This window comes from Cnephaeus nilssonii (assembly GCF_951640355.1).
Source record: "Cnephaeus nilssonii genome assembly, chromosome: 11".
NCBI classification, from domain to species: domain Eukaryota; kingdom Metazoa; phylum Chordata; class Mammalia; order Chiroptera; family Vespertilionidae; genus Cnephaeus; species Cnephaeus nilssonii.
The window spans coordinates 61,350,982-61,375,972 of record NC_137082.1 but is presented as its reverse complement, the minus strand read 5'-3'; the positions used below and the strand labels follow the sequence as shown (position 1 = coordinate 61,375,972).

Below are 24,991 nucleotides of genomic sequence, written 5' to 3'. Positions count from 1 at the left end.
ATCTGGTTTTGGAATTAGGAGAATGCAGCCTTACAAAATGAGCTTGGGAGTCTTCCCTCCTCTTGAATGTCTTGAAATAGGTATTAACTCTTCTTTGAATATTTGGTAAAATTCAGCCGTGAAACCATCTGGTTTAAAGCTTTTGTTTGTTGGGAGTTTTTTTTTTTTTTTTACTTACTTTATTACTTTTATTAGTTGCAATTGACCAGCTCAGATTTTCTGTTTCTTTTTTATTAAGTTTTGGGAGATTGTATATTTCTAGGAATTTATCCACTTGTGGGTGTCTTTACAATCTATCCAAATCTCAACCATATAGTTATGGTACAAAGATTCAATAATAGAAAAAAAAATGCAAAAGGCTGAGCACAGAGCTTGGCACATATGGTATGCAATAAGTTTTGACCTTCCTCATCTATGACATTTTATCACCTGCTAAGGGGAGGACTCCACAGACCCCAACTCCACAGGACCTACCGGTCAGGAACGCTGCTGGGATTAATTAGATTTAAAATTGCCTGGTGAAACTCTCTTAGTTCTTTAGAGATATGCAGGATGTACATTTAAGGTGTTATTACATTATTATAATTTTCCCATCCTGGCTGGAGCTGCAAAATCAAGACTATCAAATATTATAGGCTTTTCATTCTATTTTTACTACCAGAGCACTGGATAATAAATTTAAATGGGAGAGTCTGAAAGTAAGATGACCTCTTTCCTACTAATTGTATCAATTGAGAATTCAGGTCTGAACCTTGAGAACTTCGTATCTTTTTCAAAGGGGGAGAATGACTTCATAGTTTGGATCCATGCATAAGGGTTTTGGCAAAGGTGACAAAAATAGCCCGTGGAGCTGACCCCTCCTTGGGAAATGTTATTGAATGACATTTAATGGCGATCAGTCTTAGCCGAACTAGAATTGTTTTTCCTATCTTTTTACATCGTGTCTAAGTCCGTATCTTTCTTTTTCTCATGTATTTCAAAACATGATTTTAAAATATTGAAGTAATATTTCTTTTTCCCTTTAAAGATGTTTGTTCCAAGCTGAGAACCTAAGGCTCCTCCTCCTCCCCCCAGCATTTAATCTGTAATTTTGTAGGTTACACTCATTTGTAGATTTTTAGAAAGTGGCTTTTATTCTTCTCTAAGTGTTAAAGCAATTTAGATTAATGGGCCTTGGACTCTTTGATACCCATTTTTAAGGCATTTCAAAATGCGTGGAAGACGACACCCTTTCATATGTGATAAGTAAAAATCTTGGCAGATGAAAGACTTTTTTTTTTCTTTTTGTTTTTGCACAAAAGAAATCGTCGGTACTGCAGAAAAACTGCAGAAGAGGAGAGATCTTCATTATTGTGATTACCCCTCCTCCCCGCCCCCCCAACCTGCTTGAGAACTCAGCTGCTCACAGGAGATGGGAAAGGATGCAGGGTGAGCCAGCTGCGTGGAGAGGGGGCAAGAGGAGGGCGAGGCTGAAGTTCATCCTGAGCCACCCCCAAGCTTTGCATCTCATGCTCATCACTTGTTCCTGAAAAAAATTTTTTACAGAGCCTAATATTCTCCTCCCGCTCCTTGCACCAGTGCATGACAACTGTGAGGACCCATGTTCTCTAATAAAGATCGCGGCCCAGTTCCCTGGGGGGTCAGGTGGTTGTTAGTAGCCCTGAGCCGTGCGCACAGACCTTTGTCTCCCTGATTCCTCGGCAGCGCCATGAGTTGGGGACACAGCTGTGCAGGGCAGTCCTTATTCACCCCCCTTTGAATAAGGACTCTCAGGTCCCAGGTCCCCACGGCATTTGAAGGGGGCTTAAGGGAGGCCTGGCGAGACTGCTGGCATAACTTCAGCTTGCTGATCTGCCTGTCCACTTGTCTGTCTGGTGGAAAGGAGGGGTAAGGGTGAGGAGAAAAAGGCCAAGAAGTCACCCAGTTGTTTACATCAGTTGTTCGCCGCCTCGCCGGCGATAAGCAGCTCTGCACACATGCGTGGTGCCGCTCAGCACTCTCCTGGCTCACTGCTCCCACGGGCTTGACTTCCTTAAGCCATGTTAAGATGCTGAACATCGGTTGATTTCAGGAGAACCAGGGATCTCAGACTGAGAGCCGTGGTTAGTCCCTTTGCTCTCAGATGGAGACACAGAGGGTCTGCTCCTGTCCTGGAGTCAGCCCCCCCCCCCCCCCCCCCCCCACCACATAGTGACAGACCGGCTGACTCCATGGGGGTGCGAGGAGAGGACGGTGCAGGGCTGGCCCTCTCAGTGTTATCGACCTTTACGGCTTGAGTGGCTTGAGCACTCTTTTCCGTCCGGTGCTCAGGTCCACCCTGAGTTGGCCTAATTCCACGTGGAGCGTGAGGTCAGGGCTAGCAGATGCACAGGCTTCTTGAATGAGAAAGCCGTGGATTACAGTTGTTCTGCGGGGCCACTGGACAGCACTGACATATTATTAGGGAGCAAGCACACATTTCTCATGTCAGTAGTGATGGTCAGCACCCCACGCATTCATTTGTCACTTCCTCCTTCTGCCCCGTGATATTCACTCATCACCTTCTTTACATTTTCCTCTTTCTCTCTGAACTTTCTGCACAACAGAGGTGACAACAGGGGGAGTTTTTATACGCATTTACCAAGAAATGGTGCAAAGCCCAGTGAATCTGTTTGGATGAATCTCTTGCAAACATAACAGGCATTTTTATATTCAGAATCTGGACTTTTCCCAACTCCTTCCTCGCCCTCCCACTGATCCTTCCCCACAGGGAACTTAGCAGGTGCTGAAAAGGAGCCACATCTTCAGGCTGCCTGACCTGGTGCCCCGAGGGTGAGGGTGGCTCTGGGTGGCCTGGGATGGGAATGCTCCTGTGTGGGGGTCAGGGGTCGGGGGGGGGGGGCAGGGGGAGAGGGACAATTGTTTTGGAAAACAAGCCAGGGAAACCCAGAGCAGCATCTTCCCACTATTAGAGGGCTGGTTCAAGAGTGACATGTTCCCAGCTTGCAGAGATGGCTGGGTGTGTGTGGGAACATGCTGGTAACATGTTTATGAGGCATTTGGGTTCTGGTGCTGATTATCAGGGTTCAAAACTCAATTTGCTGGGGACCTTGGGAACATAGACAACTTTAGCTTGGTTAGCTTAAATGGGGCTAATACTTGTATCTGACCCAGAGCAGTAGTGAGGATTAAACCAGGTAATAGATTCAAGCAGACAGCTCAGGCAGACTCCGAAAGGCAAGTCAGGCAGCCTCTCCCGTCCGCATAAACACACAGTGTGTGTGGACCAGGCACAGCCAGAGCGTGGTGGGCTGGGCCCCAGGGGCCTTCCTGCTGAGCTCTCTTTTTCATAGGCCTCTGGGGGGAGAGAGCACCAGGCCACGCCAGAACAGCGAGGGACTTGGTGGCGTGGAGGGTGCCTTGCTGGAGAGACGTTAGCTGCCTAAGAGACTTGTGCTTGTGGACAGTAGAGACCTCGTGCAGCCGCTCCTCTCCTCTGTGGGCGGGGGGTGGGGGGGAGCCTCACTCCCAGGTTCGTCTCCTACCAGGTGAGGTCAGCAGAATTCGAAAGATGTTCCCCCAAGATTCCCATCCGTGGTTATCCAACCGAACACTAATCTAGATACGGCTCTAATGGGGCTTTGCAGTTGCAATGAAATCAGCTGACTTTAAGATAGGAAGGTTATCCTGGATTTTCCAGATGGGGCCCATGTGATCACTGGGGCCCTTAAAAGCAGAGAAGTTTCTTCGGCTGGAGTCCACGAGATGTGGCGAAACAGGACAGGAGGAGAGATGAGTCGGGTGGGGCGGTCAATGAGTTGCAAAGCTTGAGAGAGACTCATTCGCTGTTGCTGGCTTGAAAGGGGTCAGGGACCAGGGAAAGCGGTGGCCTCTGGAATCTGCATCACCTCTTGCTACAAGCGAACCCCAGGCCAGCCAGGAAACAGTCTTCCATGACATGGAATTGAGTTCTGGTAACAGACTAAGTGATCTTGGAAATGTGTTCTCCCCTAGCGCCTCCAGGAAAGGATGCCTGCCGGTGACACTTTGCTCTTGGCCCTGTGAGAGCATTGGGGCACCTACACCATGCTTGGCACATGATAGACACTCAAAGGTCAGCCTGAAATGGCCTCACAGCCAGTCCAACCCAGTTTATCTCCATTGTGGGGGGAGGGAGCCCAGTTCTGGAGGGCGAGAGTTATCTTCCCGGTTCTGCCAAGTGAGGGTGGATTGACCACAGGAGGCTTTGCTTCCTGCAAGACCCAGTGAGGCCCCTGCTCCACCCCACAGTCTATGCTTTCATTCCATCCCCCCATCCCCCTACTGTGCATGCAAGAGCTAGGCCATGTTAGAAGTAAGGTCATCTGGGAATGAGAAACAAGTGGAAGGGAAGTCACTGAGGAACAGCAGTCAATGTCAGAAATGGCAACAAGAAAAGAGTGAGAGGTAACAGAATGGGAGGAGAGAAGGAGATAAGGAGATAAAGAAGGAAGAGAAGGGAGGCCCGACAGGCAGCCAAGACAGCCAGGGCTGCGCTGGGAAAGGCACAGTAAGTTCAACAGAAGCCCTGGCGCCCACACCTGGTGACCATGTCTCACTTAGGAGCTTCCATTGGACCCATCCTGTTCACCTCTGAGGCCGAGGGGACAGGCCAAGTCTATTCATTTCTCCTTGTCTCCTAGTGTCTCTTTAGGGAGAACTTGTCATTGGCCATGGGCTCGGCCACACCAGGGAGTTGAAGATGCCCGTCTGGGCCTGCACTTGGGGGAAACGGAGGCTCTGCTTTCCCTAATGAGCAACATTAGGGAGGAGAAGGCTGGAAACAGCTTCTGGTCTTGTTCCTGACACTTGAGCCATTACCTGAAGAAGTACTTTCCTTGCTTCCTTCTTTCTTTTGTCACTTAGAATCCTAATATATAAAAAGCCAGGGGCTATCACGACTGAAACTATCAGATGGACGACTGAACAGCAGGCTGTGTGGGGCGACCAGGCCAGCAGTGGGGGAAGTTGGGGGCAACCAGGCTGGCGGGGAAGGGGGCAGTTGGGGATGACCAGGCCAGCAGAGGGGGGCAGTTGGGGGTGACCAGGCTGGCAGGGGGGGCAGTGAGGGGTGACCAGGCTGGCAGGGGGGAAGTTGGGGGCAACCAGGCCAGCAGGGGAGGCAGTAAGGGGGGACCAGGCCAGCGGGGGGAACAGTTAGGGGTGACCAGGCCAGTGGGGGGTGGGCAGTTGAGGGTGACCAGGCAGGCAGGTGAGCAGTTAGGAGCCAGTGGTCCCAGATTGTGAGAGGGATGTCCGACTGCCGGTTTAGGCCCGATCCCTGGGATCGGGCCTAAACCAGCAGTTGGACATCCCCCAACGGGTCCCGGATTGGAGAGGGTGCAGGCTGGGCTGAGGGGATCCTCCCCTCCCCCCGTGCACAAATTTCTTTTTTCTTTCTTTTTAAAAAAAAATATATTTTATTGATTTTTTACAGAGAGGAAGGGAGAGGGATAGAAAGTTAGAAACATAGATGAGAGAGAAACATCAATCAGCTGCCCCCTGCACACCTCCCACTGGGGATGTGCCCGCAACCAAGGCACATGCCCTTGACCGGAATCGAACCTGGGACCTTTCAGTCCGCAGGTCAATGCTCTATCCACCGAGCCAAACCGGTTCTGGCGCCGTGCACGAATTTCATGCACTGGGCCTCTAGTCCTTTCTAATAAAAGAGTAATATGCAAATTGACTGTACCTATGCTACACCCACAAGCCACGCCCACCAGCCAATCAGGAGCAAGTATGCAAATTACCCCAACCAAGATGGCTGTGGCCACGGAGAGAGCAGGAGGCTTAGGTTTCCCCGGGAATGGAGGAAGCCAAGCTTTCCGCCTGCCCTGGTGGGCCCAGGCCTCCACTCCAGGCTACAAAGTTTCAATTATAGAAGATAAATAAATCCCAACAAAAATGGCTGCAGCCATCGAGCGAGCAGGAGGCTTGGCTCTGCTCAAGGCTACAAAGTTTCAATTATAGAAGATAAATAAATCCCAAATACCAGGGCCTCCGCTTGGGTTGCCGGGGGGCGTGGCCGGCCTGCAAACCACCACAGGCCCCTCACCCAGGCTGCCCCACACCCCAAGGGAACCCCCACCCTGATCCAGGACACCCTTCAGGGCAAACCAGCCAGCCCCCACCTGTGCACCAGGCCTCTATCCTATCTAATCCTATCTGTTAAAACAATAATATGCAAAATGACCGTCACTCCAACACACAAGATGGCTGCCCCCATGTGGTCAAAGATGACTGCCCCCATGTGGACACAAGATGGCCACCACAAGATGGCCAGCAGGGGAGGGCATTTGGGAGGGGCCTGCAAGGGAGGGCAGTTGGGGGTGATCAAGCCTGCAGGGGAGGCAGTTAGGGGTGACCAGGCCAGCAGAGGAGGGAAGTTGGGGGCGACCGGGCCTGCAGGAAAGGGCAGTTGTGGGGGACCCAGGCCTGCAGGGGAGAGCAGTTGTGGGGGACCAGACCTGCAGGGGAGGGCAGTTAGGGGTGACCAGGCCTGCAGGGGAGGGCAGTTAGGGGTGACCAGGCCTGCAGGGGAGGGCAGTTAGGCATCAATCAGGCTGGCAGGGGAGTGGTTAGGAGGTGATCAGGCTGGCAGGCAGAAGCAGTTAGGGGCAATCAGGAAGGCAGGCAGGCGAGCAGTTGGAGCCAGCAGTCCTGGATTGTGAGAGGGATGTCCGACTGCCCGTTGGACATCCCTTAAGGGGTTCCAGATTGGAGAGGGTGCAGGCTGGGCTGAGGTACACCCCCCACCCCATGCACGAATTTCATGCACTGGGCCTCTAGTACAATTATAAGAGCAAATGTGTAATGCCAGCCACAGTTCTAAACTACCTGCACATGTTAGTTCTTTTACTCCTCTGCACACCACTGTGTGGCAGCATGATGGTCATCCCGTTCCACAGAGGGGGTGGAGGCCCAGTGAGATGAAGAAGCCATTAGGGTCACTTAGAGGGGGACAGATTAGACTTTAAGCCTGCACTGCCTGCTGTGCCCACCTACGGGGCAGGTGCTCTATACTTAGGGGTGCGGCACCTGTGGCTTTGTTATTGTTGTTCTGTTTAATTTATATTAGCAGCTCATTTATTTTACATCATAATAAACTGCGGCTACTTGACGAAAAGGGAAGTGGGATTTCTGTGCCTCTGTAGTTAGGGCTGTTTACTGGTTTATTGAGATTTAATGAGTGGAAATAAACAATACTTTCAGTGTGTATATATATTATCAGGTGATATATATTCAAAGCAGGATATTCAAAAATTAACCATCTGCTGAGATACATCACTTTGTGTGGGAATGTTATTGCCTCATTCTGATATAGATTTACTGACAAAATCCATCAGACTGTACTTACACAGTGGCTTTCCAGCTCTGGGCAGAGGCCTCCCCGTGGGTGAGGGAAGTGTGCTTTGTGGCATCAGGAGGCTGACATGCCATTCACAAGGCAGACAGACAGGAACTGTAGAGGAGTGCTATGGTAGAGCTATGAGCACGTTGTGCACTGGCTGACAGAATAGTTTATATTTTGGTAAGCATCCTTCCTAGTGGCTACAGTCGCTGGGCTCCTGCTCTTGCCCCCGCCCCAGCTCGCCCCCCCGCACCCTGAGGAATTGGATTTCAAATCACACCAGCGACACCGTGACAACTGCTGAACACACAGCGCACTGCTGTAATAGGTTCCTCAAAGCAGGCGACTTCATGACTGCGAAGGGGCCGCCCGTGCATCACCCCCACGATGGCAGGCTGGGCCAGGGGGTGCTGGCTCCTGCTGTGGGGCTGCACCCCACTCTAAAGGCCGGTGAGGTCAGAGCACTCTGCAGCGTGGCTCAGCCTCCAAGCAGGGGGCGTCAGCAGTCTGTGAAGAGCGAAGAGAGGACCCCGAGGGCTCTTCTCTCCTTCCAAGGGCGGCAACCCGAGGCCAGACCGGGAGCTAGGGAAGTAGGTCCCTGGCCTCCTGCTTCCTGGTCCTGGACCTCCATGCTTCCCCGAGAAAACGGACTTGGCACCTCCTGTTGTGGACACCAATGCCAGGCTTGTGCTCCAACAGTGGGGTGGGGGAGGGGGTGTGTGAGCTGCCCAGTGTTGAGTCTGTGAGGAGCTCTGGTACCCCAGGGCTTTATGGAGGAGCAGAGAACTCCCCACTCCCTACATTTAATTTAGGAGAGAGACAATTTAGGATTAGACAATTTTTTATATTATCATATTACAAGTTTGCCTCATTTAATGAGAAACCAATTATCAAAAAGATGTTGGGTGCTTATTATGTGCTAAGCATCCTACTAGGCTCCATGGGAAATTAAAAATGAACTCAGTATGTTCCCAACTGTAAGGAGTCCCAGGACGCACACGTATGAACAACGAAGAAACACCACCAGCGGTGCACAGGCGACACACAGGGAAAGGTGGAAGTATCTGCCCAGTGGCAAGTGGTGGAAGTTGAGGGGCAGGAGGTGATGGCCTGAGTGAGCTGGAGGACCTCCTGGAAGAGGTGGGATATTTATGCGCCTTGAGAGGTGGGCAGGCTCTGTGCCCGCTGTCGCTGACCTCCTGCATCTGGGAGGGAACTGTGTGTTCTGCTCCCGACCTTGAAGGGCCTTTGGAGATGCTTTGTAAATGCCCAAGGTCGTTCTTGTGTTCCATGCCAGGGAAGTTGCAAATACGGACATTTAGCTTCATATAATTGTCAAACCAGAGCGAGCATTTGCTTTACACACGTATTTCAACCATGTTCTGTTTTGAAAACCTTTGATTTACAACTTTTGGGGAAGAAACTAATTATCTGGAGCAGAGATAAACCGAAGGACTAAAGATAGGTTTCAGGGGTGTCCATGGAAACAGAGAGTATAATATTTGTGGAAGTGCATGCACCTTTTTAAATGGGGCAGGACTAAAAACTTGTTTAGAGTCTCCAAGGGATTGGTGGTCCTGAAAATGGCTAAGACCCCTTTCGTAGTTTGGAATTTTGTCTCTCATGTGGATGTTAGTACTCATGTTACTTTAGAAGTTTAACAGAATGTACTGAGGAGCCACAGTGGAATCTCCTGTCAGGCACAGGGAGGCGCAAATTAGAAGGGGTTGAGGAGGAAAACGGAAAACACAGGATTGGAGCATAAATCAAAACTGAGACTCTTGAGGCCAATACCAGCGTTATTCCCAGTAGCCGAGAGGGGGAAACAAGCCGTATCCATCGATAGATGAACACACAAACAAAACGTGGTAAATGCACACAATGGAACATCATTTGGCCTTAAAAAGGAAGGAGGTTCTGACACATGTTCCAACATGGATCTTGAAGACATTCTGCTGAGTGGAATAAGCCAGACACCGAAGGACAAATACTGTACGATTCCCCTTCCGTGAGGCACCCAGAGCAGTCAAAGTCATGGAGACAGAAAGAGGAATGGTGGTTGTCACGGGCAGGGGGAGGGGAGACTGAGGAGTTGCTGTTAATAGATGCAGACCTTCAATCTGGGATGATGAAAAAGTTCTGGAGATGGTTGGTGATGGTGGTTGCTCAACAACATGAATGTGTTTAATGCTGCGGAACTGTACATTTAAAATGATTAAAATGATACATTTTACCACAATAAGTAAAATAAAGTAAAAAGACTTTAGAGGCCAATGTCAAAATACCAGCATCCTGTATGCATGTTGCCTGTGGATTACGAATTTGGCTCTAAGCTTTTCAGCAGCCAAGTCTCAAGCGTTTTTCCTCGGAGAGGCAGGGGCTTACCTGACTTATGAAGCAAAACACTTTGTTATAATGGCCACTTAAGTACTGACAATTAAAACCGATACCTATTACACGGTCATTTAAACGTGTGACAATGTGCTAATGCTTTTATAAGCTAATGGGATAGGAAAGAGAAGGTGAATTATGTTTAAACTGATCTATGTAATTTAAAATGAGGGTAATATCCGAGAAATTGGTGCTTTACCAAATAGATGGAGACACGGAGATAGTGTGAGGGAGAGGGGGAGCCTTGGGTGGATGGACACAGACCCCTCATTAAATCAGCAGATGAGCCGAAAACCAAGCATGCTGCCTCAGGTTGGGAGGGAGAGCCAGCCCTTGGGTCACGCACACCCAAAATCCAATAGGTTTTCCGCGCCAGGAAAATCTCTCCAGCCTGGGGAAGGCGGCCCCTAACTTCTCCGTTTTGCTAACCAGCCAGGAGTGATTAGTCTGATGACCCTGGAAGGACGAAAAAGCCCGATTGCACAGGCTGGAGCCGACTCCCAGGACTGCACGGCTGCCCTGCTGGCCTGGACTCTCTGCTGGCCCGGCTCCAGCTGAGGTGCTTGGAGTGGGGGATCCCCTGGGAATTGCTAGTCCTGTAGTCCTGGTTCCCGGCTGGCATCACCTATTTGGGGAGTTCCAGGCTGACTTCTCTTGTTGCCAGCTCACAGTCCTTGGAGGTGGCAAGTGGGCTCGAAATGCCACCCTGAAGCAGCTTACCTGCTCCCCCAGCGAGGCCAGGGCGCTCCCTCTGCCACTGCACTCTGCCCGACTCTCAGGAAAGGACCCCTTGCATCTCCTCCAAGAGACGGCTTCCCGAATCCCCACCTCCCAGCTGTGCCCAGTGTGGTCCAGTGTATGCCTGGGACCGCTCAGTCAAAACACGCATCTGTAGGTGCCATGACAAGGCCAGGCCGAGGGTTTCCCTGACTCACAGGCGCTGCATTCCGCTGGCCTGTGGGTACCAGGCCCAAGCTGCCATCCCTGGGCATCCCTCTAGGGAGCAGGCGTGCACCCCAATGCATTAACTCAGCCCCTGGGGCAGGTGAGGCAGGAGGCCTCAGGCCCAGCACTCCCCCCAGGCCTGCACTTCTCCATCCTTCCCCAGGCTAGTGGGGAGAGAGGGGAGGGTGTGGGAATGGGGAGGTGGGAGCAGAGGGCAGCCCAGGCTGTGGGTGCAAGAGGGGAAGCTGCCACTCAACCTTTAAGCCCAGGAGGCCTCTGTGTGCTGCAGGGCTGTGGCCCGAGAGGGCAAAGCTGGGTGGCCTGGAGGAGCCTCCGCCAGTGTCAGTTCTCTTTCCAGGTGGCCAGGGGCTCTGCTCAGAGGCTCAGGAGCGCGTGGGCTCAGCTGTGTGCCTTTCCTTGTGGCGGGCTCTGAGCTGGCCCGAGAAGCCCAGAGCAGCCATTGACTCAGCTCCCACTCTGGGTGCTTCTGAGTCTTTGCATCAGGGCATGGGTATCCCATGGGGGAACTCAGTCCTCAGCAGTTTCTGTCGGGTCTGCTTTCTAAGCCCTCTCTGAGAGATGCTACAGCAAAGCGATTTTCTGGCCTTCATCACGTGTTCACAGGCTCACGGATCTGCCTGCGTTTCTCTTTATTCTATGACTTAGCTGCAAACCGCCTGTCTCCCACGTGGGAGTGAGTGAGAGGAGGCTCAAACGCCCCGGGGTATGACTGCCAAGTCCAGACTATTCACAAGACACAGGTTCATTTTCAATAAGGGAGAAAAAAGAAGGGAAGAAAAGGACCCGTGTATTTTCTAGAAATATGCCAGTTGCCAGGAAGCACCTGATTGAGTTGTCCAGATGAAGAAATTAAGACAGAGGTTGCCCAAGATCCAACAGCCAGGGAGCTGGTGGCTGTGGCTGGAACCCAGGAGGTTGGCTCCAGAGTCCAGACCCTCCAGTGAGGGCGTGTGGGGCCTGTGAACACAGCTGGTTCTGAGTTCAAGTCGGCCCCGTTGGCGACGGTGCTACCTCAGGGAAGCCACGTCCCCGCTAGCCCCAGCCCTATCAGTTTCTGTGCCTGGAAATAAAACAGCCTCTCGGGATCGTTTTGGGGGAGGAAACGGTACAGCTGGCAAGGACAAATGACTCCAAATCATCTTTTCTACACCAGGAAGAAGGGGCAACTTTCAAAGGGTTCTTAATTAAGTTAGCCGTGGTAATTACATTTCCACTCTATTATTTATATTAACATAGAGGGAAAAGGGGCATCTTAATGTTGCTTTAATGAACCGAGAGACAGCCTCCACGGCCTGCCAAGCTGAGCATCTCTGTGCCCTGGAGGCATTATCTTTGTTTACGGCCCAGCAGGCTGCTCTCCCAGCTCAGGGCCCGGGGGGCCCAGCTCGGGGTCTGGGGGCCCATCTCGTTCATGAAGACAGCTGGAAGAGCCCAGAGTCCACACTGGCATGGCGGCCCCGACGCAGCAATGAAGAGCAAGTTCTTTCTATGCCTGCCCCTTGTAGTTAGTTATGCCAATTAACATGTTATTTACCACAATTTTTACTTTTCCCATGTGAAATCTCTTTTTGGTAGATAGGATTTCTTACATCTGATACCCACAGTATCTGGATTTTACATTTGCATGGCTCTTGTATTACCCAACACACCTTCCCATTTCTTTATGTGGTGGCACATCCTTGCAGGAAACCCAAGGAAAACCCTACTGTCAGCCGGTGAGGGAATGCAGGCAGGAAGGGGCTGGCCAGGCAGGCCCCCAGGTGGCTGGGGGAATTCAGCTTCATTTCCATCTGACAGGGGACCAGGGCTTTGAAACACAGTCTCTGCTCTGTAATGGGAAGAGAATGTAGAGCTGATCACTGCCCTGTTCTTTTTCCAAACACGCTTTATAAGCACCCAAAGACATCGAGTTTCTAAGATCACCTGTGATTTATTTGAATGGTGCACTGATATTTCTACAATCAGAGAGGGCTGAGGGGGCTGCACTGTTCCTCTTACATGAGGGTGTTAAATGATCCCCCACCCTCCACCCCCATCACTAGCACATGATTAGGCAATCATAATAGAACTAGAGGCCCGGTGCATGAAATTTGTGCACTGGGGGTTGGGGGTCCCTCAGCCCAACCTGCCCCCTCTCACATATCTGGGAACCCTCCTGGGATGTCCTACTGACGGCTTAGGCCCGCAGTGGGCCTAAGCTGCAGTCTGGCCTCCCTCTGCGGGAGGCCACTGGCTGATCAGGGGAAGGCGCCACCCCCATCACCCCGCTGCTGCTGCCACTGCCAGCCACTGCAGCCGCCAAGGTGTTTTCATCAACATGGACTCCAGTCCCTTCACCACAATAAAATGACAACTTTCTTTAGGCATTTTCAAGATGTCTCATATCATAGGATATGAGCTTTCTTTCTTTCTTTCTTTCTTTCTCTTTCTTTCTTTCTTTCTTTCTCTCTCTCTCTCTCTCTTTCTTTCTTTCTTCTTTTTCTTTCTTTCTTTTATCCCTACCTGAGGATATTTTTCCAATGATTTTTAGAGAGTGTGGAAGAGAGAGGGAAAGACAGAGAGAAACATCAATGTGAGAGGGACACTTCGATTGGTTGCCTACTGCATGAGCCCTGACCTGGGCCCCGGCCAGGGAGGAGCCTACAACCTAGGAACATGCCCTTGATCAGAATAAAACCCGGACCCTGCAGTCCACAGGCTGAGGCTCTATCCACTGAGCAAAACCGGCTAGGGCAGGACATGATATTTCTTAGCCCCTCCACAGTAGGCCTTTGTTTTTTCCTCCAGGAGTGAGGTGGAAAAACCATAGACCACCTTCTTGGATTCTTATTACCCAAGTTACCAAGAACACTGCGAGTGGCGTACTGGGAGCTTAGCCAATGAGCGGTCAGAAAAGGTGTTTCCTCTGCAGCTCACGCACAGAGGCAGGGCTGCTGGTGCACTGTGGCTGGAGCAGCCCCAGGCCGCCTGTCAGTGTCGGCTCTGGGGCAGCCCCGTCAGTGTCCGCTCCAGGGCGGCCCAAGCTGGTGCGGCAGCTCAGGCAGGCCCCGTCTCTGTCTCTGTCTCCGTCTCCGCTCTGGGCCTCACCTGCACGCGCAGCCTTCTCCTGACCGGTCATGACTGTTAGGGCATCCTGACCTAATTTGCATATTACCTCTTTTTATAATTTTATATATATATGGCTCTGATAAGCTGCATCTTTATTTAGTGGGTTCCAGCTCAGCACTAGCACAGTAACAAGAACTCGAAGTTTAAGGTGGGGTCAGAGACAGGGATCTGGACCAGCCCTTTCCTTGCAGAAGCTCCCCCACCCTTCCTGCAGAGGGGAGGCGTGGGAGAGAAGGCCCACAGAGATGGGAAGCATTCGTCATAAGACCTATCATCCAGTCTATTTAGGGCTGATGCTCACATCTGCTGCCTGACGTGGATGTTTCCTGAGGGACAACATCCCACGAGAAGCACAGTGAGGGCCGGGGGTGCTGTGGGCTGCAGTGAGCGGAAGGATCCAGGCTGGTCAGCATGGCTTAGCGTTTACACAAGCAAATGTTCTGTCACTGTTCTATGAGTCATCTGCCTTTGTCACTTCTTGCTGCTGAGAAAAAAGTAAAAACTCTGATTCCCATTTGAAATCTTAGGAAGGCAAACCTAAAACCCACAGGAGTTAATGCAGAGAGGAAATCTAAGGCTAGGGTTTCCTCCCCTCCCCTCCTCTCCAAATATTTATCAGGTATCCCATTGGTGTTACCTTAATTACTTGATGTTCAGTGTCCTGAAACGATTTAAAAAATATATATTTTTTTCTCAGTTGTTTTAGTTGTTTCAGTTAGGAGGATAAATAGGGTCTTTATTAGTCTAGCAAGTCTGGGGAAGTCACTCAGAGAATGGACTGGACATTTTCATAAATTCCAAGAACAAGGATGGCAGGAATAAAGCAGAGAAAGCTAGCAGTTGATGAGACCGAGGTTCCCAGCTGTGAGACAGCTCCGTAACGGAACCTGGATCATACTGTTGGGAGGATCTGCTGCCATTTGGGAAAGCGCCCTGCACAGTTTCTGGCACAGAACTGGTGTTTGATAACGGTTGTCCCCACCAGCTACTGGTCATCATTTAACATAGCCTGGAACTCACTTAACTCATGGTGGAAGTCCACTGCACAGCGTCTCCCTCCGTCAGAGGTCGGGCCGAGCCCTGGACCGGAGCAGAGCAGAGCAGAGCGGAGCAGAGCAGAGCAGGCTGCCCGCAGTGATTTCCCTTCCCAGGAACTGTTTAGCTTAGCGTTCTGCCTAAAGGCACTCCGATCTCATAACCCTTTAAAAAGTGTCCTCTCAGCAAGTTTCAGGTTTGAATGAGGCCTGGCGAGGACAGACATTACCCCAGTGAACAGGTGAAAGAGAGAAGGAGGAGAGGCGGCTCCGGGTCAGGAAGTCTCCGCCCTGGAACTGCCTGCCCACCAGGTGAGAATTCATGGCCCGGGCAGACTCTGGGGTTGTGATTCCTCAGCGCCAAGGGGAGGCTCCCAGGATGGGCCTAGGTTTCTCGCTGCCAAAAGTTCTGTCCCCAAAATTTCAACTCAACCTGCTCCAGGCAACAGTTTCCATGTACAATCTCTCCGCCCGTGACCTGGAGTGACCGGAGCTGCTTCCGCCGCCAGGGCGCTGGGACACTAGCAATACACCACGACTGGTCACTGGTCTTTATTTATTGAGCTGAGAATGCACACAAGGTAACATCATACAGTAAGCCATTTCCTGGGCTTCATAAAAATGATTGTCACTCACTGTGCTTCACAAAAATTTCTTTTAATGAATAAATAATTTGATGAAATCAAAAGTATTTACAATATAAACAAGTGGAAAAGCTTTCGGTCTGTGAATCTGATCGCTGAGCTTTGCATTTTTGAACTGAATTCCTCCCAAGCTTCTCCCTTAGAAACAATATAAATCTGATAGAAACAACAACTCATACAACATATCTTTGTTCATTATATGTTTATCTGTTAGTCTTGGAAAGCTACAGAAGCTTATATTATGCAACATGTTAAAATACAAATATTAACTAAAATAATATATTATCATAATGCCAGGTAGCATTCTCCACAGAACAAAAATGTACACTCAGCTGTAACAATAACAAAGGTTCACGGGTCACAAAATAATACCCCAAAGGTACAAATTCCTTCATAAGAATATAATTGTGCTCTTCAGTGGACCAGCTGTCTATGCTGCTCTAACAGGCGGACGCCTGGGGGTACAGTCTGACGACTGTAGGCTGTGTGTGCTTTCCGTCAGGCAGCAGCATCACTGGGAACTGGGCAGTGCAAGCGGTTTTATACATACTTCCTTGGGCTCTTAAAAAGAGCCAATGCTGCAAAGCAAAATAAGCACATCGAGAGTCCTGATCTCATCTTCACAAACGCCTTGGGAGCGCTCGGCTTTGTGGGATGAAAGGTCGGTTTGCAGCGCTGTGATGCCGTCAGCCAGAATTCAAGTATTCCAGGGCCACCTCATAGCAGAACTTGTACTGGTCCTGGAACATGGAAGGGAAAAAATGTCAGCTCTCCAGCACCTGAACGCTGTTTCTGGTTAAGCAGTTATGCCAGATGAGGGGTTTAATTGGAAGACGTCAAACTGAGAAGGATCTGAATCAGAAATAAATGAGAAAGTCATGGTTCTGAACCACAAATGTATCCACTGTTGGTAGATGTTCCCACGAGGCCTGATGAAAGGTATTTTGATATCCACACTCACTAGAATTCCTGGGAAGTTCTAGACAACTGGAACACACATATATATGTGTTTGTCCATACACGTATGTTTACCTGTACATCAACATGCTGAGCACAAAGCATGGGAAGATCACAAGGTAGAAGGGAAGATAATGAGTGCTGGCGGCAATGCCTCATGACTTGCTCACAGAAGACCCCCAGTAAATAAACGTGGCTTCACTCCTGGCTCAGCTTTACCTTTGCTGTTCGGTCAGCTGGACTTCCTCCATTTTATGAGGAGTTTTTAAGTACCTCTTAAGTACCAAGCACCTTGACCTGGGCTCTGACTTTGAGAAGTCCACGGTCCAATGAGGAGGATGAGACAAGTGACCCATGACAACCCACGCGGCAGAGCTGAGCAGGGCCCATGAATGGTCCTCCAATGTGGAGGAGAGAGCGGAACTTCTTAGGGAAGATCTGGCAAGAGGCAGCAGGTAAAGGGAGGGAGAGGGTGAACGTGTAGAGCTGGGGTAGGTGTTAATGTGCCTTGGTTTGCCCCAGACAGAACTGGTTTTTGCCTGTTGTCCTGGCATAAGCATTAGTAGCGTTCTCTTTTACTCTCAAAAGCGTCCCGGTGTGAGTGATTATATGGTCCTCCTAACTGGCATTAAGACAGGCATTCCAGGTAGAGGCAACAGGATAAAGAAGGGCACCAGGAGGAAATGTTTGCTAGCCTCTGGGAACCACATACCAGCGCTCCATCAGGCAGTGACTTCATTTTTATGAGCATAGCGTTCTCAGATCATGCACCTGAGGTCCTGGTCCACGCACGTGGGGTGTCAGGTGGCAGGGAGGGCATCCAGCTCCTGTGTTAGTGCACAGTGCTGATGGGTGCTCGCTGGGTGTGGCCTCTGAACCGAGCGGAGGGACCCAGGGGTTGAGGATGCAGCAGCCCAGTGTCGGGGGCAGAGGGGCTGGCCATTGTAAGGCTCTCTTCCCAGCTCAGTAAGAGGCAAACTTTTGTGAGTTGTGAGAGTCAGCGCCACTGTCTCATGGCTCAACACAATGGTCACAACCAAGGACATGGGTCTTTTATTTGCCAAATTCATTAAAAATAAATTTCTACCTTGTTTTTTTTTGATATGTGTCTCCTGATTAGTCACTGCAATGTCCTTTTCTTCACCTATTATTTGTTCTCTAAAGGCCCCACTAGTCCAACCTGTTTATTGGAAGACAAGAGCCAGCATACCAGTCTTTGGGGCAGAACCTGACATACAGTTGGGGGAGTCACATGTTGGTCTTCTATGTAAATGATGACAAGGGCTTAGCAGCACTTGATACAACTGAGCAAACATGAAAGACTAGAGATCGGGGATTTCAAGGCACAGCCTCAGTCCTCAGAGAGCTTACAATCTAGAGATCATTTCCATACGCTGACGGTGCCACAAGATCAAACACCAATAGCAGCAACACCTGCCAGGATGGCTCAAATAAGAAGAGAAAGACAGGAACACGCATTGGGAGGATGTGGGGAAACCGGAGCCCTCACACTTTGCTGGTGGGCATGCAAACCGGCATAGCCACTTTGGAGAACAGTCTGGCAGCTCCTCAAAAGGTCATAGAATCACTCTATAGTCCCAAGGTATATACCCCAGAGAACTGAAAATAGTGTCTACACAAATACATTGTGACTCACAACACAGTATTTTTAATTTCAGGATTTGATACTTTTAATTTCAGAATATTTAAAAGAAATCACTTGAATTTCAAAATTCTGATGTTGGCAGATCACTGAACTGGCTTATTGGCTATAAAGTGCTCTAAAGAGTTCTCCGAGTGTGTGTGTGTGTGTGTGTGTGTGTGTGTGTGTGTGTGAGTGAGACAGTGAAACCCCCACCTCCCCAATGAAATTCTAAGAGATCCAGTTCCTTATTAGCTAAAACATGATTTTGGTACACACCTAATTGTGCAACTAACGTCAGTGCCTATCATGAACCCATTTCTTTTAACATGAAAATGTTAACATTTCTTTCATTTAGTGGAAAATGTGGCTCTGGCCTCCAGGCACGCACTGGGAGGAAAGGGACTTCGGGCTCTGCTGCCAAGGGGCTGCTGTGTAGGTCACGGAGGGGGTGCTCTGTAGGCATGACTATAATTTTCAAAATGAATCCTCTCTCTCTCATCTTCTCCCTCCCAACCAAGCTGTTAATCCCCACAGATTCTGTGACGACTGCTTTCTGAATCATAAAAATAAGAGGAATGAGGACAATCATCATACATTGTTGCGTCCCCTCCCCCAAGCACCTCGGGAAATGCCTGAAATCTTCCTCCCTTGGAAACTGATTTCATTTGATCACCAGGTACAGGCCTGTCTTCTAAGGTTTCTGTCAACGCACTTGCTTTTGAACAGTATAATTAAACCACAGGAGTTATCCCTGTGCTTCAGGGGAACAATGTTTATGCCTTGGTCCCCAGCTCTCCCGACTGGGGCGGCCTGGGCTGGCTTCGGGCATGAAGAAGGGATGTGAGTGGGGGTCCATCCTTGTGCAGGACGGTTCCAGGGAGACCCGCTATTCCTCTCCAAGACCCCAACCCCACTTTCAGTCCAGATCACATCTCTTGTTCCCGGGAAGAAAGTGAAATCTGAAGAGGCACCTAAAAGTCAGGTTCTGTTTCAAAAGTCCCCACTCGCTCTGAGGGCTCTGGGGCGGCCCTGCAGGGCCCGGGCTGTGCCTTTGTCACTCAGGCTGTCTGTGTCTGAGGAACTGGGGGCCCTACGGGCAGTCTAGCACTTCAAACACCCCACGCGCCTGCCTGCCTGGGGAGATTCAAAGAGAAGAGTCTGCTGGCTCACCTGCTGCGAAGCTCCCCCCTGGTGCTCCAGCTTTTTGAAACTGAGACAAGTTTCATAGCTTCAGTTGATCCTGTGCTGACAGATCCTTCAGCGTGGAAAGAATCCTGACCGATGCCTCTGCCAGGAGGTGACGTGGTCCCAGGTTGGGTTCATTGTTTCCCGGGTCAATGGGGCAACCAGCCACCGTGCCAAGGAGACCCCTCGATAAGACAGCTGCGTGTCTCTGACAATGAACGGGAAGGGTCGCTACTCTCATCTACGTCTTTGAAAATGCATGGAGAACTTTCTGCCCGCAGAGCCCCACGCAGTCTGTGTGCGTTCCCCAGTCAGCCCTGTCGGCATGTAGCCACAGCCTTCCCCAGGTTCCAGAGGGCAGCCGGGCAGCCAGGATGGATGGGGATCTGGGTGCAGAGCAGAAATGTCCAGTCGCTCAGCAAATATTTTTCAGGTACCCGCTTGGAGCCAGGAGCCCTGCTGATGCTGAGGGGGTTGACCAGCCCCTGCCTCAAGTAGATCAGAGTCTTAGGCAGAGAGGGGGCACAGGGCATCAACAGAGATTCCCCCAATGCTTCCTTAAGATGTAGGAAAACCTACCACAAGAGGGCTTACGGAGAGGCTGCTCTCCAGGGCTGTGACTATGGCAGGGCAGGCCTGAGAGAGGTGGAATGCCACTCAGACTGCCAGCCACAGCTGGCTGGGGCACAGCGCAGGGGCCTGAGTGCACATCTCTGATTCCCCACCTGAGTCCTATACCCTCCACTGCAACACACACACACACACCTATACACACTCCCACACCTACACCCACATACACACTCCCATACCCACATACACACACCTAGACCTCTACACACACCCACACACACATCCATACCTACACACATACCCATACACCCACATATACACATGTGCACATGCATCTATACATACCACATACCTATACCCACATACACACCCACACATATACCCATGTATACACACACCCAAACATATACCTATACATACCCCATAGCTATTATCTATATAGACACCTACACACCCACACATACACCTATATACACCCCACACCTACACCCACATATACATTAATACACACCCACATCTACACACTCAAATGCGCCTATACCTACACACACAGCCACACACCTATACCCCTACACATACATAGCCCCTCACATACCCATGCCCACACATTCACACCCACTCATACACCTACATTCACACCTCCACACCCCACCTTTCAAATAGTCTGCAAATTTTATACAAGTTCACAGCACATTATATGTATTACACTGAAGAGGAAAGTGGGCTGAGCCTGGGTGGCCAGCTCTGCATTACAGGTGGGGAGATATTGGCAGATCTGGTCCAAACAGGAGCTGGGGAGGTGGGCCTGGGCAGGCGGCCTGCTTGGCAGGAAAAGGAAGCTTATAACCCAGCTGAACCCTGCTTCTCCCCTGCAGCACTTTAGAATCCCCAGGCCCCAGGCCCATTGGATCAGAGTCTCTGGGATGGGCTGAGGGATTGGAATGTCTAAAGCTCCCATTAAAGAGACTAGAATGGTGGTTGCCAGAGGCTGAGGGGAGGGGGGAATGGGGTGTTGTTGGTCAAGGGTATAAACTTTCAGTTATAAGAAGTTTGAGAATAGTTAGTAATATAGTATTATATACTTGCAAGTTGCTGAGACTAGGTAGATCCTAGGTATTCTCCACACACACACACACACACACACACACACACACACACACACATACCTATTAACTATGTGTCAAACACCTTGATCTTGGTAATTTTGGCCCAAGTTCCCACCACATCCCAGGCGATAATATGTATCTCTAGGCAAGATCTGTCCCTGGTGGCTGTTTTTTTGCTAAAACAGAGCCCTAGAACTTCAAAAGCCAAGTGAGGAGGACAAAGGTGAGAGGGGAGCTACTCATTGAAGCACCGGTTTTCCCACAACTATCAGGGCTTCAAAGGAGCTCAGTATTCAGGCTGTGGGGTCCCGCCTGCCCCTGGGACCCAGGCCTTTGGTTAGGACTGGAGGCTGGTGAAGAGATAGATAACTTAGAAGCTGGGCTGAAGAGGGGGTGAGGGAAAAGCACCCTGCTCCTGTTAGATAAAACACACACCTAACTTTGTGTTATAAATTATTTTGCTTCCTTGCAATCAATTGGCTTTTCTCCAGAGCCCCAAAACTAAAAATTTGAAGAAATAAATCTTTTAGGGCTTCCTAGATCTCTCTTCAAAGTGCCATGCTTCAAAGCAGATGGATGGATTTTCAAACTTGGAAGCAATTTGGAAAAATCAGAGCCTCAAAGGGAGGTAGAGATGGACTCCCCTCTGCACGCTCATCCCACGCTAGCAGGGAGGGGGCAGTGGTTTTGAATGGAGGGGACCACTGTGGATTCAGCCTCTGCATGTGACACATGAGCAGGTCTAGCGGGGCCCAGGCCAAGGCTCTCCCGACCGCATCCACCTGGCTCCCCCGTGCCAGCACAAGGGCACTCCAAAGCCTTCTGGCGCACACACCACCGTTCTATGAAGATGCAGTTAAGAAGACTCCGCACTCTGTACTTTTCAACTGCGGGCACAACATCTAGTGCTTAGGAGAAACCCAATAGAATTGTACCCAATTTTATCACCCTGACCTGAATCCCCTTAGCCAGTATATACACACAGGTACAAGGACCACACTCACAGAAATTGTACTTAAAGGCAAAAACAAACAAATGACAAGGGCCCTTATTTAGTTCAGGAAGCTTCAAGCCCGCTGCAAAGAGCACTGTGACATTTTTTTGCCGGTCACCAGATATTACCTTGCGAACATTCACTGTGACAAACTTATCAGACATTCTTCTCAGGAAACTGCAAAACTTTCCTATATTTCTCAGCCCTTGACTTTATCCTAAAGCTGGTCCTGACCCTCTGAGTTCTGGGCACGCAAGGATCCTGTTTTCTCTAGTCCAGTGGTCGGCAAACTCATTAGTCAACAGAGCCAAATGTCAACTGTACAACGATTGAAATTTCTTTTGAGAGCCAAATTTTTTAAACTTAAACTTCTTCTAACGCCACTTCTTCAAAATAGACTCGCCCAGGCCATGGTAATTTGTGGAAGAGCCACACTCAAGGGGCCAAAGAGCCGCACGTGGCTCGCGAGCCGCAGCTTGCCGACCATGGCTCTAGTCTAATCTTACATAATGACGGAAACTGCTAAGTAGTGAGTTGGCGTCACAAGCTCCCTCTGGTCCAACCAGCCAGGTCTCCTTTCATTTCGTGGAGAAGCACCACTGATTTGGGAAAAGCCACGTTGCTTCTGCCCATAAAAATGTGTGAGCGATGGAAGCTGCAGCCAGAGCTTAGAGGAAAGACCTGGAAGGGTCTAACCTAATGCTCTGCTTAATGTAGGCTGCACAGAGAGGGAAATTACTTTTTTTTTTTTTTTTTAAAGCAAGGTCAGCTTTGCTCAGGTACCAACCAAAGTTTGGAAGCTACACATCTGTCCGTGAATCAGGGAGGTCAAATACAAAATGAAGGCACAGCAAGTTTTAATTTATGCCTTTGTTTTCAGCCTCTGTCAGCCTTCTTATCTGTCTTAAACCCAGGCCACTCCTGACTACCCGACTGCCCTCTGATCACTTGCTTCCCAGGAGGCTGAGAATTCTGTGGTGGGAGAACCCTACCATTCCCTCTTGTTCTAGTGACCATGGCAAACTCCTCAGCCGCTCGGCCCCTCCCCGGGAGATCTGTGACCTGTGAAAGGGGCTAGGAGTGTCACATACTAGCTTCTAGCCACCACCTCCTGCGTCTCAAACAACACTTCCCATAACTACCTCAGACAGGCTGCCGGCTGCCCCATGCCCTGTGGACACCTGCACTCTCAAGGACCGCCTTTCTCACCTCCGCAGTTTCCAAAACACTTCCACGTACATCATCACGTGGGATCCCTTCAATAAGCCAACACATCCCTCGTTTACCCAACTCAGACCCAAGGGAGTGAAGTGCCTTCCTTGCCCAAGGAGACTTACATGGACAAGGTAGTCCCTCTGTTGTTTCTCGTCAGAGCATATAAATTGACAAGTTGTCTGAGGTCACAACTTGAATTAGTGGCAGAGCTGAGACTAGAAACTGGGTTTTCATGGGCTTCCCCCAGGTCAGGAATGAGAGGGGAGCGGTGGGGGTGGGGGGGACACCGTCCTTTTCCCACAGAAGCCAATGTGATGCCTTCTGATGGCTGTGTGGGCCCGCACCTGGCCAAACAGGTAGCCTTGTACCAAACCCCCTGTCCTGCACCATGCTTCTGGGAAAGAGAACAGCTCATCAAACACGGGACGCACCGCTGGGGAGACCAGATGCTCCGGGGAGTGACTTGGACTCGTCCTAGGGTTCAGTGTCACCGGTCGCTGTCATTACCCAGCCGCGTGTACTGCTGTAATGACTGAGGACCACAGCTACTTCCGCAACCTTATCGCAAATCTCAGCTCTCTCTTCAGCCTCTTTGTGATATTTAAAATGTTCACCCCACTGCCCCAGCGCTGCGGCCCTCTCTTCTTCCCTCTCCCCCGGCGGCTCTCCCCACCTCGGGATTAGTCCTACTTTCCCTCCAGATCCTGCTTCTGCCCACAGAGGAGCACAAAGACCTAACCTGGAAGCTCCCTCCTCTAAGCTGTTTGGCTATTCTTGAGTCACAGTGGTTGGCATTTCAACAGCTCCACACACACAAAAAGGGATTTCATGAAACACTCTACGAAAATAATTGCACGGAGTCCTTTGTTTCTCAACTCCTCTAATCCTTTTCGCAGCGATGGCCACCATAATTAAGTGCAATATTCTGGTGTCAAACTAAATTCACGGCTTTGATAAATATTAGGCGATTAAGCTATTTATAAGATATGTAATTTGAAAATCTGGCGTTTCACGTGCTATGATTATTTCTTCTCCTGAAGACTAAGTGCTTAGCCACACGGAAGGCTCTGCCAGGAACGGGAATTAATAAGGATGTTCACTTGTGAGTTTCAACTATTTTCACATCTCAGATGCGTTGAGAGGAAGCCTCTCGGTGGCAAAGCGAATGAGGGAGAGGGAGCAAAGCCCTTGCAAATGGAGTGATTACATGATGTTTTTGAAAACGAGCCTATCCCACTGTGATCAGTTTCCCCGCCGACCTGAGCCAGGGAGCACCACCCCCGCCCTTCTCCCCCGTTAACCCCCCCGCCGGCAGCGCCCCCTGCGGGGCGGAGGCCTACCAGCAGGTCCACCATGTTGGGCTTGTTGTTCCGCAGCGTCTTCACCGCGTGGAACACGTCCACGGTGCGCTGGTGCCGCAGCATCTCGCACACGATGCTGATGGCGCAGAAGGTCCCGCTGCGGCCGCCCCCGTTCCTGTGAGGACAGAAGCCAGATAGTTGGACCCTGTCTGTCTTACATCGCGCCCCTTAAGCCCCGAGCACCGGTGGTGGTGCAGCTCAGGGCTGGGACCCTCCACCTGGGCCAACCTGCTCATGAAAGCGGACGCAGCTCGTGCTGTGCTGGAGGCATGAACTGGAACGCGCTGTTCTCCCAACCTCACCGCAGCCCTAGATTACATAATATAGCACCTTATCGATTTCTACAGGGAGGGCCTACCTCGGAAATTTTTCAATGAGCACCTCCGTGTCTCAGATAAAGCTGGTGACAGGTGTGGGTTCTGCTCAAAGATGGACTTGGCCTT

At 50.4% G+C, this 24,991-nt stretch overlaps 1 protein-coding gene across 2 annotated transcripts in view; it reads right to left on the bottom strand.

Annotated features, from left to right (window-relative positions):
- Window positions 1–15,393: 15,393 nt before the first annotated feature.
- The window catches only part of PTPRM (protein tyrosine phosphatase receptor type M), a 642,938-nt gene continuing 633,340 nt past the window's right edge, over window positions 15,394–24,991 (bottom strand). Inside the window, exons 31-32 of one of the 2 annotated variants that reach the window (XM_079785235.1) lie at window positions 24,528–24,663; window positions 15,394–16,255 (exon numbers count right to left, since the gene is read on the bottom strand). In XM_079785235.1, coding sequence (XP_079641361.1) covers window positions 16,202–16,255; window positions 24,528–24,663 — 190 coding nt within the window. In that variant the 3' untranslated portion in view covers window positions 15,394–16,201. The remainder of the gene's footprint in view (window positions 16,256–24,527; window positions 24,664–24,991) is intronic. The other variant, XM_079785234.1, reaches the window with a different exon arrangement.